Genomic DNA, 18,734 nt, shown 5'->3' with positions numbered 1-18,734 from the left:
GCCTCGCGAGATGTCTAGGCCACGCCACCCAAGTGGCCTCGCTAGATGTCTAGGCCACGCCACCCAAGTGGCCTCGCGAGAAGACTAGGCCACACCCCTCAAGTGGCCTCACAAGAGGTCTCGGCCACGCCACCCAAGTGGCCTCGCGAGATGCATAGGCCACACCCCTCAAGTGGCCTCGCAAGAGGTCTCAGCCACGCCACCCAAGTGGCCTCGCGAGATGCCTAGGCCACACCCCTCAAGTGGCTTTGCAAGAGGTCTCGGCCACGCCACACAAGTGGCCTCGCGAGATGCCTAGGCCACGCCTCCCAAGTGGCCTCGCGAGTCTCGGCGCCCCTGGCCTCATGAGGGCCACATCCACAACGCACTCGACCTTGTGAATAGCTAGGGAGCCACGCCCTCAAGGGGGTCGCAAGGAGAGCGTCTCGCCGCGCATCCTTAGACATCTTCCAGGGCCACATGCCTATCGCTCAGACTCGTGAGTGACCTCAGGAGGTTTCGGATACCCCATACCAAGGACCCAAGATCTCCACCTCACACCAAGGGTCCCATTCCTTACACCTCGAGATCCCTATGCTTAGGAGACCCAGTACGAGTCGAATGTGACATATTTGTACGACCAAGTACTAAGTACAGATACCAGTGCCAGTGAGATTGCTGGGGTAAGGATCATGGTCCGTACGTCTACGGCCATAGGTCAGAGCCGACACCACTACCTCCTGCGCCACTACGCCTGCCACCACGCATCAGTCATGGGTACAGACAAGTAGTGGAGACATCCTCCTGACACCTGCTCCTGTACAGGTTGTACAACCACGACCTCTGAAGCCACTCCCCTGACACAGTACATATGTACCACTTGGTCTCCTGGACTGCCATGTATCTAAGGCCATTAGAGCCTACTATAAAATGAACTCTAAGACCACCTGAAAAGGGGTTGGAAATTTTACTGTAGCAGAGTTTTGAGTGTGAATGAAAGACTGAATTCTCCATTATTGTTCCATCATTGTTCTTGAGTTTTTGTTTTTACAGCTTTCCAATTAGCGATCTTGATTTGATAATTTTTCCAACTTAACTTAGTTGACGAGTTCTCACCGTCAACAATCTCATTTATCACATTTATGCCCTCAACGGGCTAAAATTACAGACATGCCCCTAATATCCAAACGGGGCCCACATGCATATTTAATTCAACTAAATATGCATCTCTAATCACATATTCACATATTATAATAATAATTCACTTATTGCCCTCCAGACACATTAATCAAGGCCCTAAACCTTATTAGCAAATTCAGGTCGTTACAAAAGCCCTAGACGAAATTCACTACGAAAATATAATAGATTACAACCACCAATGTAATGTACAGAGATCTAAAGAATTACTCTCAAACCGCAATTGTGTATCAAGAACAATTAGAAGAAAGTTACAACCCTAGAGATTAGTTTCCCAAGAACTAATCTCTTTCTCTCTATAAATCTCTCTCAATTACAAAATGCATTCTCTGATTCGATTTGAAACATTCTGAACAAAATGGGTAAATATAGCTCTAATACGAGAGCCAACCACATAAGCAAATCCTGTCAAAACTTATTTTCTGATATAAAACCCAGAAATGTTGAAACATCCAAAACACATGTTGAGACATAGGCATAGGTTGCAGCCACTAACAATCCTAGCCGCAGCCGCTACTCTCTGACTGGGAGGTTGCGACCATATGATCCAGGCCGCGACCACTATATAAAAATGAGGCAACTCTTCAATAAGAGCATATAGCAAGTCTGTTGTCCAATTATTCAAGAGTATCCGTGATTCATGGTCGTCATACAACCATTATGGTTGTTCATGGATTGACAATGCATATTCTTTGGGTGGATGATGAACTTGTTTAGCTAGAATATTTTCCTTCTTTTTTTTTTTAGCTATTTAGATTTATAGGTTGTATGACATTATAATTTTTTTCCAATGAATAAATTTCATTGCTGCAAAAAAATATATGATACTTCTATGGTGCATGTTGACGCCATTTTTCGTCAACTTAGAAAAGAAGAGCAATTAAACGAAATATACCAGAGGAAACAAATAATATGGACATGATTTTTTACGTGGTTCAGCAGTTAAAATCTGCCTAGTCCACGAGTCTGTGTTATTAACTTCTTGGAATTCTCTGATAGCTTTCTGGAAGCAATTGTTCAGAGTTTTCCCAATATCAATTTCTCAGTCCCTTACAAATGAATTGTCCTACTCTATTTATAGAGGAGTTTACCGAATCTCTTCCCATAGATTTCGGGGAGTTATTATTCAAATAAATTAAAATAATGCCATTAAATGCATTAGTTACTAGGTACACGGTAATAACCCATGATATCTGAGATTTAATAACAAATTACATCAGATCCCTTAAACATAGGGATATTTCAACAATAAACATGTTCACACACAGCTTGCGAGCTCGGACGCTAGATTCACACGCCTTCGAGACTGTTTACCTATTGCGAGCTCGTCACCTTAGTTCGCCTATGTTCCCAACAAGTGATGTTGACGAGACCATCCTCTTCGAGCTTACATCACTCGAGCTCAAATCGCTTTGTCTGAGGGCAGGAAATAAATCAAGAAATTTATACAAGTGTTGAACCATTGCCATTGCGAGTTGCGAGCCTAACTTATAACCTCGGAACACCTCCGAGACTACATAGTTCCCGAGCTCACCAATCCCGACGTTGTCACTTTTACTGCTCAGCGAGACTATCTTTGACTTGCTGATCACATGACGACTGTGCAAGTCTCGAGCTTACACCTTACGAGCCTGAGTTTCGAGATCAAAATTCCCATTCTCAAAATCGGGGTGTAATAATGCATATCTTAAAAGGTATGCACTAGTGTATAACTTTTGTGTTTCCGACTTGTGAATCGTTTTCAGCGTGATTTTTTTATGACCGTGTTTACTGTAGTTATTTAGAGCATACTACAAATTTTCAGGAAATTCCGAATAATTTACAATGCCGAAAACTAGGTTCAAACAAGTTGTTGCATGCGTGACTAATTTTTTTTATGCACGTGGAAAATAACCTAATTGAACCTAGTTTTCGGCACTGTAAATTATTCAGAATTTCTTGAAAATTTATAGGATGTTCTAAATAACTACAATATATACAGTCATAAAAAATCACGCTGAAAACTGTTCACGAGCTGAGAAACAACACATCCACTTTTTTGACAATACTGGTGCAATCAGTTTGTGTTTTCTACACTTCGATAATTTTTTTCTTTCAATTTTTTTATATGGCAGTGTACATTGTAATCATTTAAGACACCATGCAAATGTTCAAGAAATTCTGAATAATTTACAGCGCCGAAAATAAGATTCAAACTGTTGACTTTTACACGTGTATTTAAAAGAATAAGCACGCGTACATCAAAGTGTTTTAACTTTATTTTTTGTATCATAAATTATTCAGAATTTCTTGAAAATTTGTAAGATGTTATTGATAGCTACAGTGTACAATATCATATAAAAATAAAATTGGGATTACATCTATCTAGGTGCCGCCGAAAATAAAAAAAAATGATGTATTAATGTTGTAAAACAAAAGTGGATGAGTTGTAATTACTTCCAATGTATAAGTATACATTTATGTATATTAAATATTAATATAATCAATCTACCTATGAATGAATGTGGAAAATTTATTGAAAGCTGGTAGAAGCGTGTAAGATACTGCCAACTTCTTCTGCTGCTGCTAAACTGTGGTTATTAAGATCAGTAAAGAGACTTTAAAAGGATAACATGTTGGACTACAACTTTCCATATCGAATCATTTACTAGCCGACAAACTCATATATACGTATCATTACTATATATAAATTTTCAACTGTGTACTTTTTTTTTTAGTTATACATACTTTGCATTTTGCATAATTTTATTTATTGAATATATAAATATATTTTTCCTATATAATAAGTGTGTAAATAATAATTTTTTTTTGTTTTAACGGTTTTTTATTTTTTTAATATTGATTTTAATAAAATATTTTTATATTTACCAGAATATTTTTTTATTTAATAGTAGTTTGTAAATACTTAAACTTAAATAAAATAAAATAAATAATTAAAAAAATTAAAATAGGATATTTTTATAATATTTTACAATAATAATTATTTAAAAATAATAAATAATTAAACAAATTAAAATATAATATTTTTGAGATATTTTACAATAATAATTATTTAAAAATAATAAATAATTAAACAAATTAAAATATAATATTTTAAAGATATTTTACAATAATAATTATTTAAAAATAATAAATAATTAAAAAAAATTAAAATATGATATACTTTTAGATATTTTACTATGATAATTATTTAAAAATAATAAAATCATACGATAAAATTAAATTAAACTTAAACTCATTTTTTAAAATAATATCATATTAAACATATAATATAATTTACTGTCAATTAGTAACAAATTATTTTTAAAAAAAAACCAACAAGAAACTTAAATTTAAAATATATGTATAATATTTAATATTACATTAAACATATAATATATAATTTCTTGTTGTCACTCCAAAATTCAAAAAGTAGAACAAACATAAACTTAAACAAAAATAAATATATTATTTAATGAAAATATGATATTTATTTGAAATTTATATGACATTAATATAAATTTAATAAAAATAATTAATAAATTATAAAAATAAAACTAAATAAACATGCACGTTGCTTGTATGTATATACACCACTTTATTAGTTTTTATTGTTAACACCTGGATGGAAGTAAATAGGAATGCACATTTTCCCCATGGGGATGGGGCCCCGCGGGGACCCGCCCCTAATGGGGCGGAGAATCCCCATCTAAATGGGGAACGGGGTGGGGACGAAGATAATTTTCAATCCCTGAATGTTAAATAGGGTGGGGCGGGAATAACACTCCCTGCCCCAACGGGACCTGTTTAAATTTTTTATATATTTTTGTAATATTTTATATGTATTTTGTATTTTTATTTATGTGTTATTGTAGTATAGTAGTAATTTTTTTAATATTTTAAATTTTATTTAAGATAATGTATAATATTTTAAATAATAAACATCGTGCAATATTTTAATTTACATATAATTTACAATTTTTATTTTAAAATTAATTTTTTTAAATAAATGGGTTCCCTGTGGAGATTCCCCTCCCCAATAAGGAATTCTCCACCCCGACTCCCACAGGGAATAAGCGGGGATGGAATAGGGATGAGGATTAAAAATATAAATGGGGACGGGAACGGGGAGATCACTCCCCGCCAATTCCCTACCCCATGTGCATCATTAGAAGGAAAAATGCAATACTCCAATAATATCCCATTTTTACATGTAGAATTTAGTTCTCCATATATACAAGTATATAATAATATAATTCTGAATTTTTTTTTTCTTTGTCGTTTAGCCTTTTTTTTTTTTTTTTTAGGATTTTGTTATTTAAAGTGTTGAAATCATTAACTAAAGAATAGGAACTTGATATGTAACTTTTTAGTAATTTTATAATGTTTTGAGACAATTAAATAAATCTTTGCCAAATGAGTTCATAACTTTCGACTTTTTCAATATTTTAATTATTCAAATTCATATATATTTTTTATTGAAAAGAATAAATGATTATTTAATGAAAATAAAAAAGCACACTATATACTATGTGCAAACTACAAAATAATTAAAAAAATACTAAAGTTTAGATTATTATGGGCTTCTAAACATAAAACAAATAACTAAATTATAATTTGAAAAAATATATAAATGCGTTATAAATATATACTATGAAAAAATAACTTTTTTACGTATATATTTATATTTAAGTTGATAAAATCATTAATTAAACAACATACTGTATATATGAATAATCTTATTTTATTGATGTAAAATTTATAATATTATAAAAATAAATCATGCAATTTGATAGTGTGTATGGAATTTTTCAACCTCAAAATTAATTTTATTTTGACAGCACTGTTCTTACAATTGTTACATCTATATTGTGAACATACATAAAAAAATACTTGTTAATTTATATAATAATTTTAATGCATCTCTCGACACACTTTTAAAACACTCTAAATAATTTTGCATAAATACACCCATATTTAAGGTCATCTTAATTAACAATTATGTGACTAAACACTTATTTATTTGTCTTCAAATTTCAATAAAAAAATCAAAATCAAAATTAAAACTATATTTTTTTAGCTTTTCACTACACCAAATACCCCTTAGCATAACACAAGAATATAATATTACTGAAAAAGTATTATTATATACATATATGTGGTAAAATAAAAAAATGGCGCTAATTTATTTTGGTGCCCGCCTATAACTTGTTATATTTTTTTCCTAGCTAATTCCTTTTTTCCTAGCCCGCCTATAACTCTCCTGTTTTCTTCTTCGCACCCATCTGCGCCTCTCCCTGCTTAAAATCTTCCTTTAAGCATCTCTACCATCCCGACTGCATTCTGCCCTGGCTCGCTCACCATAACTCCTGCCCCGTTTGTCGGTTCCGGTTACCCCCAGAGCAAGCCAAGCTGGACTCTTTTGGGTCCCCGGAAGGGGTTTTGAGGTTAGGGGACTTGATGATGGGGGATGAGGACTAGTAGCGGCGGCGTTCAGGGCTCATTCTCTCCCAACCAGATTGCAGAGGTGGAGACAGAGACGGAAACGGAAAGAGACTCTTCGTCCAGTGTCTTCTTTCATTCAGGGCTCGAGGCCATGGAGATGAAATGGAAGAAGAAGAAGAATATGAGGAACAACGAAAGAAGGCACTGGACGAAGAGTCTCGAAAACAACAGGTACTTTCTTCTTTTCTTTACTTTCTCAGAGTATTTTGGTTTTAACGGCTGTTTGGTTGCTGGAAAAGAATAAAAAACTAACCAAATTAATATAATATACCTAAAGGTTTGAGATATTGATATGCATTAGTTTCAATCGCATCCCAAACTCTGCAAGATTTCAGTCAAGTGTATTTGGCTCTGCTGTTCCAAGCGGATCATCTGTTTTACAGTTGAGTAACGTAGTATATAATTTTTTATGGGTTTAAGCATATTTTCTGTTCTTATAATTGACCCAAGAAGACGACACATTGTTCAGGGGATGCAATGTCAAGAGAGTCCAACCCATTAAAGCAACGGCCACTGAATTGCCACCAGCTGTTCAGAGTAAGGACTAGACACTTCATACATTGTAGTGTGAATTTTGAAATTCTAATATTTGATGCTCACTCATAATTTATTTTGTTTAGAATTGAAGACCGGTGGGAAGTCAAAGGTTAGGATCAATGGTAAGTTCATCATAGCTCCTAGTTTGAAATGAGGACTTAATAATGATTGTACATTCCATTGTTTGGTGTGGTTAATGTTTTTATCATTCTTTTTAGAGATGCAAACTTTTGTGCATTGGTCAATGTTTGATCAGTTTTGGCCTTCAATAGTTTTTGTTTTAATAGGTCAAGGTACAGTTAAAAATCTTGCAAGAGTTGATGTGTGTTTTCATACTAGAAAATTATTTACTTTTATTCAACTTAGTTTCTATGTTACATTTATATATTTATGCTTATTTGTTCCTTTCGAATTAGAAGTACTCTATAGTTTGGATTCTGTTTCCTTTATGTCACTTTTTTAATCCCTTTTAGTTTGGGCGAGTTTAATATTCTGACATGTAAAAGAGTATAGCTTCATGTATCAATACTGTTCTTGGATGCTAGATATATATTTATATTTAATATGTGTTTTACTAAATGAAGGACCTCAGGGTTTAAAGAACTTTGTGAGCCAAGTGATTCTCTTTGAAAGAAGAATGGTAAAGTTGATTAATTCCTTACTTTTTCAATGCTTGGCTCATATAGGTTTTGGTCGGATTGGAAGATTGGTTTTACGAGTAGCAATATTCAGGGATGACATTGACGTGGTGGTAGTGAATGATCCTTTTATTGATGCTAAATACATGGTAAGGATGTCAAGCTAGTTGCAACTTGATGGATTTTAGCTGCCAATGTTGTTGCTATGCTCATGAATAGTCATTATAATTTATAAATTAAAATGGCACTACTCAGATGATGCAAAAAAGTTTTCTTATGTTTGTAAGACTGCATCGAGTATAATATTTGGTTGACATGTCTTTGCTTACAACCTGGTTAGATGTTTGCTTCATAATGTATAATGATATGACTTAAGTCAAGTTTTTGTGCCATGCTTGCTTGATTTCTTGTTGTGGTAATAGTATGTTGTTGAAAGTGGCTAAAATGATTCTGCTATACTTTAATATGGTCAAGGCAAACTATGTTATAAAGTATGTGGAAGAACATTTAAATTGCATTTTATTTCAGTAGCTATTAATTTTGATAAACACCTCATAGGAATGGAGGTGCTCATTGTGTGTTCTCTTAAGAAATCATCTAGTCTCCTGGACTTGTAATTCACTTTTACACTATCTTCTCTTCATAGTTTTGACTAAATAATTTATATTCTCACTGCTATTAAATGTGAGAGATGTCTTAAATTCGGATCATTAATTGCTTTGAAATTATTTTATCACCTTAAACCCTCTATAAATGTTACAAAGTATTTAGTTGCATATAATTATCTCAATTATCTATTGATAAAAAAAATGATTCTATTCTTTCAGATCTAACTTGAATCATGCTTATGCTTGTTGTGTGCAATGCTTGTAGTTTGGATTTTATTGTGATTTTTTGTGAGCTTATTTTTATGTCAAGTTGAGTGCATGGCAGCTTGTTAACTTGGCACTTTAAAATTTCTCACATTTTTTGGATTATGGTCTGAGGTGAGTAGTGGCTGTAGTGATGAACCATGGTCATTAATAGGCTTATGATGCTACCTTGAATGACCTTTATATTACATGAAATTATATGTATCTGAATGAAATGAGTATTTTCAGAGTATTTTATTAAATTGATGTCCTTTGCTAATGGTTCAACTTAAGTAACAGATACTCCGAATTGTCTTCTAAGGTCATCTCATTATGTGAAAATGGTTATGATATTTTCTATTCTTTATCCAGGCCTACATGTTTAAATATGACTCTACTCATGGATTATTCAAAGGAAGCATTAAGGTTGTAGATGATTCAACCTTAGAAATCAATGGGAAGCAGATTAAGGTTGTGAGTAAAAGGTAATTTTCATCAGATCTTAGCATGAAAGTGTATACATATTCTTTATTTGCTTATAGCACTTGCAAATGTGGGTGTTTTTTGTTTAAAGCTTAATGTAAATTGAGCTGACAAGTAAAATCTAAACCTTTAATCAGGGACCCTGCTGAGATTCCTTGGGGTGATTATGGAGCTGAGTATGTTGTTGAATCTTCCGGTGTTTTCACAACAATTGACAAAGCTTTAGCACATAAGAAGGTTTCTTTTACTAATTTATTCTGTTCTCTATCTTAGACAGTCAAATGTGTGAGAGCCCACCATGCATGTACAAATCCATTTACATTTGCATGAAATTCTTTGTAACATTGGACTTTTCTGTCTTTGTAGGGTGGAGCCAAGAAAGTAGTTTTATCAGCTCCATCAGCTGATGCTCCCATGTTTGTGGTTAAAGTAAATGAGCAGACATACAAGCCAAACATGGACATTGTTTCAAATGCAAGTTGTACTACCAACTGTCTTGCTCCTCTTGCTAAGGTCGGTTGCTACTTGTTTTTATTGTTTTTGTTTTGGTTCTTGTTGTAGTTGTTTTTTCTTCTTCTTTGTGTGTGCGTGCGTGCACGTGCTCTGGATGAGTAGAAGAAACAGAAACAGAATTGATTTACACAGAGTAAAGAGACCAAAAGAAAAACCAAAGACTGACAGTCTTACTAGAAACAACAAGATGAAAAGTATGGGAAATTTCTTTATAAAGCAACAATGAGCTGTGATTTTTGTAATGATTAGTGAAATTATTCAAACTTGATTTTGAATTTATGAATGCATCTGGTTATATTTCCTTGTGCTTTTGGTTTTAGCTAATACGCTTTTGGTCTTGCTCCTCCTGCTAAGGTGTGTGCGTGTGTGTGGAAACAACAAGCTACAAGAATAAGAAGTTTCTTTAAAAAGTAACAAATGAGTTGTCAATTTTTGAAATGATTAGTGAAATTGTTCAAACTGGATTTTGAATTTATGAATGCATCTGGTTAAATATCCTTGTGCTTTTGGTTTTAGCTATTATGCTTTTTAGTTATTCGCTGAGTGATTTTCTTATTACTTTACACAGGCTGTTCATGAGGAATTTGGTATTCTTGAAGGTTTAATGACAACTGTTCATGCAACTACAGGTTTTTTTTTCACTTTATTTGTTTCTATAATAGGAGAATAGTTTGCGAGTTGGTTACTTGACTCTTGTTTCTAATGTTCAGCAACACAGAAGACTGTTGATGGCCCATCAATGAAGGATTGGAAAGGAGGTCGTGGAGCTGGACAAAATATCATTCCTAGTTCTACTGGTGCTGCAAAGGTAGTGAAATCTAAATTCATAGGGAAATCTAAAAACAATGTTGGTTTTAATGTGATTTGATTCTTATTCTTATTATTATGTTTTTTTTTTTGGAACTATAGGCTGTTGGAAAGGTTCTCCCATAACTGAATGGAAAACTTACCGGAATGGCCTTCCATGTTCCAACTCCTAATGTCTCGGTGGTGGACACAAGGTATAATTTTGTTGGTGACACAAGGTATAATTTCTTTGATGTGTATTTTTAATACATTTTAATTACACTGATGGAACTATTGGCAATGTCATGCGTAAGAAGTCTGTTTTCATCTTGCTAATATTCTCTTAACTAGTTTTTTTAAATGGCCCAGAAAAATCCATTGAAAAAAACAAGATCATATTGGGGAAACTAATAGTAGTGATGTTGTTATTTGTTAAAATTTGTTTTATAACATTTGGATGATGTAATTTTTCTAAGCATATATCCTTTACCTTTACCATAAGACCTTGTACAACTTGCCTTCAATTGCTTACCAATGGTTAATTTTGTGGTCTTGCCAATCAACTATCTCCCTCTCTTGGTTTTATATCCTTTCATTTCATTCTTGTCAATTCATCTCATCAAAAGTGATAACTTTCTGTGTGTGTGTTTTTTTTTATTAATGGTTCTTTGTTGCAGTTCCACCATTGCTTTCAAGATCATATCTTTAGTCGATTTTATGGGGTCCATTGTCACCTAAACAATCACTGATCATCTTTTGTTTTGCATACTCTGATATTTTGTTCTCCTATCACCACAGAAAACATGTTTAGACAACTTAGCTTACTTGGGATTAGAATGGAATCAAATTATTTCCATGTTGTTTTTTTGGCATGTTTTGAATTGAGCCAAGAATTGCTAGCAGCCCTAGTTGGAAAGGAAAAGAATAAAAATGAAAGATGCTTGTTGCTTGTTCCAATGTGGGTCTTATCTGTTTCTGTTAAAATAAATGAAAATATATTCATCGTTTACCTCATTTTTCCCAAGTTTTTGTGACATATCATTTTGGAATGGTTTTCTTTAAGGGTTGCTATGTTGGAAATCATGGTCTAGCTGCTGTTGGACAGTCTTGTAAGCAGGTTGGGGATTTAAATTTGCGATTTTGTGAGGCCTTAACAGATGCGAGTTTAGTTGAATTAGCTCTTGGTTGTGGGACTTCATTGAAAGCTCTTGGTATTGCTGCTTGTGCTAAGATAACTGATGTCTCACTGGAAGCAGTGGGCGTACATTGCAAGTCTCTTGAGACCCTTTCTTTAGATTCTGAGTTCATGCACAACAAAGGGGTGCTTGCTGTAGCCCAAGGATGCCCATTTTTGAAAGTATTGAAGCTACAATGCATCAATGTTACTGATGAGGCTTTGAAAGTTGTAGGCACTTCTTGTGCGTCATTGGAGTTATTAGCTCTATATAGTCTCCAGAGATTCACAAATAAGTTAGTGCCATTTTTTAATCTTTGTCGCCTTAGTTTTTACATCTTTATTTGATATGTGTTTTTGGTCATTTATTGTCGAGCAATGTGCTATCTGATTACATGTATGAAGAATCTGTAACCATAGAACTCGTTGGAACAAATTAAATCTTGTGTACTTTTTTTTTTGTCTATTTCATTTGCTCTTTGGTTCATTTTTCAATTTTTCTATTGATTGCCTCTAAATGTTATTGGGTACCTTAGTTTATAAGATAGAAGAGATGTGATAACAACTTGGCTTTTTTTCATATCTTTATTCTATTTTCTAGCAAGTTCAGTACTTATTCTTTCAATTTAGTGAGTACCTTTATGTATTAGGCCAAAGAGAAAATCAAACTGGAAAATTATTTCTGAATTCCACTGAGCAAGGAAGTTGTCTCGTTTTGCTTACAAGGTTTCGCGGAAACATCTCTAGTTGTTGGGATTGAGAAGCTAGTTAGTGGGAATGGTGGCTGTTCTGACTACTCTCTTGATGATGTTACCAATAAATTGGGAGATAGATTTAGAAGTTTAAATGAAAACTGTGAACTTACAAAAGCCCATTTGGTCCCTTTCTTTTATTATGCAAAAAACACAGACCAGCTTCCTATTATGCAAAGGCTTTTCTAATGCTATTCTTCTTACTATTATGCAAAGGCTTCCTTATTTATGAGCTTTGTCCAAATGGGAACCTCTCTGAATGACTTTTTGGTATTTCCTGACTCCTGTGTAAGGTTATTCTATATTTCTAATTCATGTTATCATGTTTGGAGCTCATGAAATATTGACTTTTGACACACTAGGAAGAGATAAGGTCCTGTCATGGATTCAAAGGCTTGAGATTGCAATTGATTGCGCTAGAGCCTTATCTGGAATAAGGTCCTGTCATGAATGCACTTTATAAGATCCCTGGTCAGTAGTATCAGGTTATACAGATTTACAGACTTTGTGTTGTAAATTTTCTGTTTTATAATTTATAATTCTACTCTTAATGTGGGTCCTGGATTTTTCAATGATACTTCTTTTAGCCTTTATTTTTAATCTTAATACATCTCTATAACAATGATGTTAACTGAACCATTGATGTTGTCCCCTGTTATACTTTCTTCTGCTATTTTCTTTTGGCTATAGAGAAATTGTTCTGTTAAAAACACACGTGGAACATGTTTTAACTGCATTATGCTCTCCTCCAGCAGACTGACAAAATAAAATTTGGAACTTCTAGTGCATTGAAAAATGATTTTTCCATTAGAAAAACTTATTATTCTCTTTGTCACACTGCATTCTATGTTATTTTATTTATTTATTTTCTGGAATTTGCTAGGGACACATGTTTCATACCAAAATCTTGCACCACATAATGTTGCATATATATATATTTCCTTTTCGAAATAGAACCTATCATTTGAAGTCATATGGCTGGCTGTGCAATTTTATTATTATTATTATGTAAAATGTCACCTGCATTACTCTTATTTTACACCCTTAACATTGTTATCTTCAATTGATTTTATTATTTTCAACTTGTGGCAGAACAAGTTTTTTGGTGATCAACTTGCCATTGATGTACTGACGAAGAAGCGGAATGCATTGCTTGGAGTGGCTACAAATGATGATGGAAAGCAAGTGGAGGAAGATGCTAGATATCCACCATGGGTGCAATGTTGCCTGAAATCTCATTATCTGGATAAATCTGATATTTGGGGAAGTCGACAGTATTGAATATTTGGCACTAGATTGGTGGTTATTAGGATAGATACTCATTGTCTTGTATGTTGGTTGGAAATTGTATAGCATGTTAGTTTTACCATGTGATTTAAGATTTATTGGTTTAAGTTTTCGGGTCTTTGTCTCCTGAGAGCTACAATATAATTTGATGGCAGTGTTGAATGTTTTAAACTAATTTGTGGATTGTTAATACAATGTTGGATGCTTTTTACTTTTTGTTATTTGAAAATCAAGTTCATTTGATGATGCTAGTATATATTAGAAAACTAATTTTAATTATATAAATAAAAAATAAAAATATAATAGAATAAATTAGTGTTATATAAATGAATATATAATGAGAATTTAAACTTATCTAAATATTAAAATAATATGAAAAATGTGTCATAATATCTATTACAATAACACTTTTTATAAGTAAAGAACTTTGTTATGCAAGCTTCATTATATAACACAAAAAATGTGTTATACTAAAGTGTAGTATAACACATTTGTGTTATATAATCGACTATAAATAATATAATTAAACACTTATCTATTTATTAAAATAACACAGAAAGTGTGTTATCGTTGACAGTATAATAACACAACTGTATAACAATGATAAAGTGTTATGTAAAGTACCCTGACCTACGATAACATAGTCGGTCTTAACACATCAAAAAGTGTTATGGTATGTTTTGATAACACATTTTTGGTGTTATTAAAAACATTTTTTCTTGGATTTATTTAACTTTAGATTTTGACAATTAATTTTATAGTTTAATTTATAGATTTTGTTTAATTTTATAATTTTAGATTTTCAAAATTTAAGACGGAATACAAGAGCTTGAGTAAGAAAGAAAAGAAGGTGGATGATAGTTTCACAAACAAATTATGAAGGAGCAAGTGAGAATCATATATTTTATGAGTTTAAAATGTGTTGAATAAAAATAGATTTCTTTAATCAATTTTAAAATGAGGTTAACTTTAAAAAAAAAACATAAATGAGAATAACTTTAGTTTCGAGATATAACACAATTTTAGGTATTAAGTACATGTAAATATATCTAGTTTTGAAGATAATGTAATTATTAATAAAATAGATAAATTTTGGCATTAAACCCACTTTTTTTGTTTTTATAAAAAAAAAATGTGACAGCAGATGTCTTGCATGTGCAATTCAACTAATATATATATATATATATACTAGGTAGAAGTAACGTGCAATGCAAGATTGTTTATTTTTAAAATTGTAAACATTGTCAATAATTTTAATAAAAATCAGTTCACTGTTTTTTTAATATATATTTATATCAATAATCTCTACATATATGATATTTAAACACAATGCTGACATAGATATATATATATATATTTATATGAGTACATGACATATATATAAAATACAATAATATTTAAAAAGAAATTAATCATAAGAATAGAAAAAGTCATACTGTAGACATCAGTATACATGCATCAACTATTTTTAGTTTCTAATATATCTCGCAATGTCCTTTGGTGAATTTGATGAACAAAAAAGCTCCAATCACTTGATAAAAAGAAAATTGTCACACAAATTTATAAGATAAAAAAATGATATGTATGTCTTTATTATTTTTAAATAAATATGATTTAATTATTTAAATTATCATAAACTATCTTTAAAATGTCATATATTAATTAATTAATTAATTTATTTTTGTTTAAGTTTATGTTTGTTTTAGTTTTTGAATTTGATAGTGACAACAAAAGATTATAGATTATATGTTTAAATAAATTTTATTTAAGTTATAAAATGTATGGTTTTATTATTTTTAAATAATTATCATTGTAAAATATCTCAAAAATATCCTATTTTAATTTGTTTAATTATTTATTTATTTAATTTTATTTAAGTTTAAGTCATGTTTACAATCTATTGTTAAATATAAGAATATTCTGTTAATTATAAGAATACTCCATATAAGAATATTCTATTAAATTTAACAGGAAAAAAATAAAAAACCGTTAAAATTAAGAATTTTTATTATCTACACATAGAAGATATATATATATATATATAAATCGGAGGAGGAGGTGATCGAGTGAAATGTAAACTTACGGTACGAAATTTATTTGTTACAAGGAATTAGTGCTACTATTTCAGTTTTTAAGGTAGAAAGACTTTGATTTTCGCATAAAATCACAACCAAAGTGGTTTAGGGTGAAGTAAAAAGTGGTGAAAAACTGAAATGGAAAGTAGACTTTCTACTTCGGTTTATGCATATAAACTGAAGTGGAAGGTCTTCAATCATTCGAGCATCTCCATATTGAGGTGTTTCCACTGCAGTTTATATGTATAAACCGAAGTAGAATGTAACGTCCCAATTTACCTAATAAGGCTTAGGGCCTTGATTAGTGTAGCACCCACATTATTTTGATATAATATAGGCAATAATCACATGATTGCATTGCATTACATATCATACAGTATGTATAATTTGAGCATATGCATATTCTTATAAGTGTTTTCATGTATAAGTATAAAAGTTGTGTATATGATGTCTATGTGTATGTTCAACATTATTAACCTTGTGACATTTGAGTAATCTTTTATGGGTGTTTGTTGTGCTCAAGATATAAGAAAGGATGAAATATGTGGACAAGGCATGAAATCAAGTGAGAAAAGTGAGATATAGAAGGCAAAAGATGTTAAGCAGTGAAAAATAGTACAACGTCGATTACTAGTATTTTAGTGTAAAATTGAGTATTAGTGGATATACCACATATAATTGAGGTATGATTAAGTAAAAATAGTTTTAGAACCATTAGATCAAGTCTTGATGGGAGGTATACATAATCAGTGGTGTTGACGCAAAGTCAAAACGAGCTTAGCATAAGTGCACTACGCTCAATCAGGTAAGCATAACTATTGGGTATGAATTCATATGGACCAAAGGTTTGATGTGAGTGTTTCACACATAACGATAATGGGCCTAGAAGTGATTAAGTCAAAATTATTGAAGTGATAAGGTTTTCATAAGTCAAAAGAAGTGTAATGATAAGGTGAAAGGTGTCAAATTTTGATACAATAAGGCCAAATCATTGAAAATAAATGATTGTCATCAACCTTATCACTTTCCACGACCAAGACTCTGAAAAACATAGAGAAAATAAAACCAAAAACCATTTCTTGGCTGGCTTGAAGAGATTCTAAGGAGATCCAAGTGAAATCAAAGCCAAAAAAAGTGGATTAAGCTTAGTTCTGGCCTTTTTATGGTAAGTTCTTGTACTTGGAAGTTAAACAACGTTTTTTATTTTTTATGAGAGCTTATATATGGTGTTTTATCCTTTTTAAGATATTTCTTGGTGGTTTCCAAGTGGTTTGAGGTTTAGAAAAGCTAGGAGATATTGTTTTCGCCGAAAAGTTGCTCGGTAAGTGAAATTTTGTGTTTATGAGGTTTTTGTGGTTCTTGGAGTACAAACTGATTTTTGGTTATTTGATTGAGTTTATAAGAGGGTAGATATGTTTATAAATTTTTGAATAGACGTGGAGACTCATTTAATTTGGGTGATGATCTTGGAAATTAGAATTTTATCAAAATCGGTATATGATGACTTATGTTGGTATTAGAGATATGTGGTTATGGAAGGTTAATTGATGATGATTACTAATTGATTTTGATATTTGGGGATAGCTAAAATTAAGGGGAAGTCAAAATTTCTCCAAGTGTCTAAGATAAATCTAACGCTCGATCTAAGTGGTTTAAGGCAATTTAGGCATGATTTGGATATGATGTTTTATGGATATTTTTAAATGATAGTTCAATGCCTTACTGCCATCATTATGATGTGAAATTCATGAAATTGTCAGGATAAGCACATCAACATCTCAGACACCACTTGTTACACGGTGAAATATATTTTGGACAGAAGGTAGGTAAAGTACTAAACTGCAACACAAGAATTACATGTTATGTGAAAGTATGCATTATATGAATATGTTGTGAGTAAGTGGTATTAACATACATTGACACTTCATCATAAATTTGTATGTATGAAATAATAGTGATATGGTGAATTATTGTATGATATAAGACCATGCATGATATTATGATGATTAATTATGTGATGCCTTGGCAAGTTTTATGCAACATAAAAGTAAGTTGTAATAAGAAGTTTAAGTTCAGTGCCACTATTTTGTAAAGGCAAATGAGAATGTAAGTAAGCGTAAACGGAGGCCTATAGTTAAGCTCATAGTGGCAGCCCAATAATTTGGGCTAGGTTTTAGTGAACCAGTTATATTGTTTGCCATGTTCACGTTTTTATTTCTCCTCCATATGAGTTATTGTTATATGTATTAACACCACAGTGTATGGCCGCCTAAACTCTTGAGCACGACGGGGCAGCGATGGAGTAATGTTTTTAATGCGCCCTACTGTGGTGATGGCTAGCCGGAGGATAACCCATGAGATTTTATATTATATGTGTAACAAGCCCTGCAGGCATTGGCCTAATCAAACAATGTGCACAATATTAAGGGGCCCAAAATTTAAAAAGAAGTTGTGTATGTCCATTGACATTGGGGAATCATTAGCATTGCATGCATTACTTTGCTTACTGAGCTTTAGGCTCACAGTTGTCTTGTGTTGCAGGTAGAGAAAGAAATAAGTGAATGACAAAGGTAAACTGAACCATGGTCCTGACCCTGATTTTTACATATGAACATATCGACCTTTTGTGGGTTATTTCAGTTTATCAGTGTGTATGTTTATAATAAAGTGTGGAGTTATGTTTTGAAAACAAATTGTGTTATTTAATACTTATGTATAATATATTTGAGACACACTTTATGTTTAATGTAACTAATGTGAAATAAGTTTTCAAAAAAAAAAATCTAGATATCCGCTGAAAATAATTATGATATAATTTTAAAACGTAACACCTCAGATATGGTTTTAACTAAAATAAGTGAGGGTACTATAAGTTGACTAATAAGTCACAGCTTCACAATCAATACTGACACCATTTCCGTTTCTGACTAATAAGTTAGTACCATTCCAAGATAAGCAAGACTGCTAAGCATTTAATA

At 32.1% G+C, this 18,734-nt stretch overlaps 1 protein-coding gene and 1 long non-coding RNA gene across 2 annotated transcripts; both read left to right on the top strand.

Moving 5' to 3' along the window:
* The first annotated feature begins 7,819 nt into the window (after positions 1 to 7,819).
* LOC133796725 (glyceraldehyde-3-phosphate dehydrogenase GAPCP2, chloroplastic-like) lies at positions 7,820 to 10,701 on the top strand. The gene is made up of 7 exons (XM_062234371.1): positions 7,820 to 7,984; positions 9,059 to 9,171; positions 9,307 to 9,406; positions 9,536 to 9,682; positions 10,251 to 10,311; positions 10,393 to 10,490; positions 10,592 to 10,701. Exons 1-7 carry the CDS (start codon positions 7,835 to 7,837, stop codon positions 10,613 to 10,615), a joined length of 693 nt encoding a protein of 230 aa, XP_062090355.1. The 5' UTR covers positions 7,820 to 7,834; the 3' UTR covers positions 10,616 to 10,701.
* Positions 10,702 to 16,801: 6,100 nt separating this feature from the next.
* Positions 16,802 to 18,423, top strand: LOC133793671 (uncharacterized). Its single transcript, XR_009874917.1, has 3 exons — positions 16,802 to 16,921; positions 17,517 to 17,578; positions 18,015 to 18,423. It is a non-coding gene; the product is annotated as an uncharacterized LOC133793671 (long non-coding RNA).
* The last annotated feature ends 311 nt before the right edge of the window (positions 18,424 to 18,734 follow it).

This window comes from Humulus lupulus, chromosome 8 (genome assembly GCF_963169125.1).
Source record: "Humulus lupulus chromosome 8, drHumLupu1.1, whole genome shotgun sequence".
NCBI classification, from domain to species: Eukaryota; Viridiplantae; Streptophyta; class Magnoliopsida; order Rosales; family Cannabaceae; genus Humulus; species Humulus lupulus.
Note: the sequence above shows the minus strand (reverse complement) of the source record. Positions and strands in the feature narration are given on the sequence as shown.

Bases quoted from the DNA above. Each gene is read 5' to 3' on its own strand.
- LOC133796725 (XM_062234371.1), top strand. From the start codon at position 7,835: ATGGTAAAGTTGATTAATTCCTTACTTTTTCAATGCTTGGCTCATATA. The intron at 9,407-9,535 runs GTTTCTTTTACT...CTGTCTTTGTAG, and splicing joins AAGCTTTAGCACATAAGAAG to GGTGGAGCCAAGAAAGTAGT. The intron at 9,683-10,250 runs GTCGGTTGCTAC...TACTTTACACAG, and splicing joins GTCTTGCTCCTCTTGCTAAG to GCTGTTCATGAGGAATTTGG.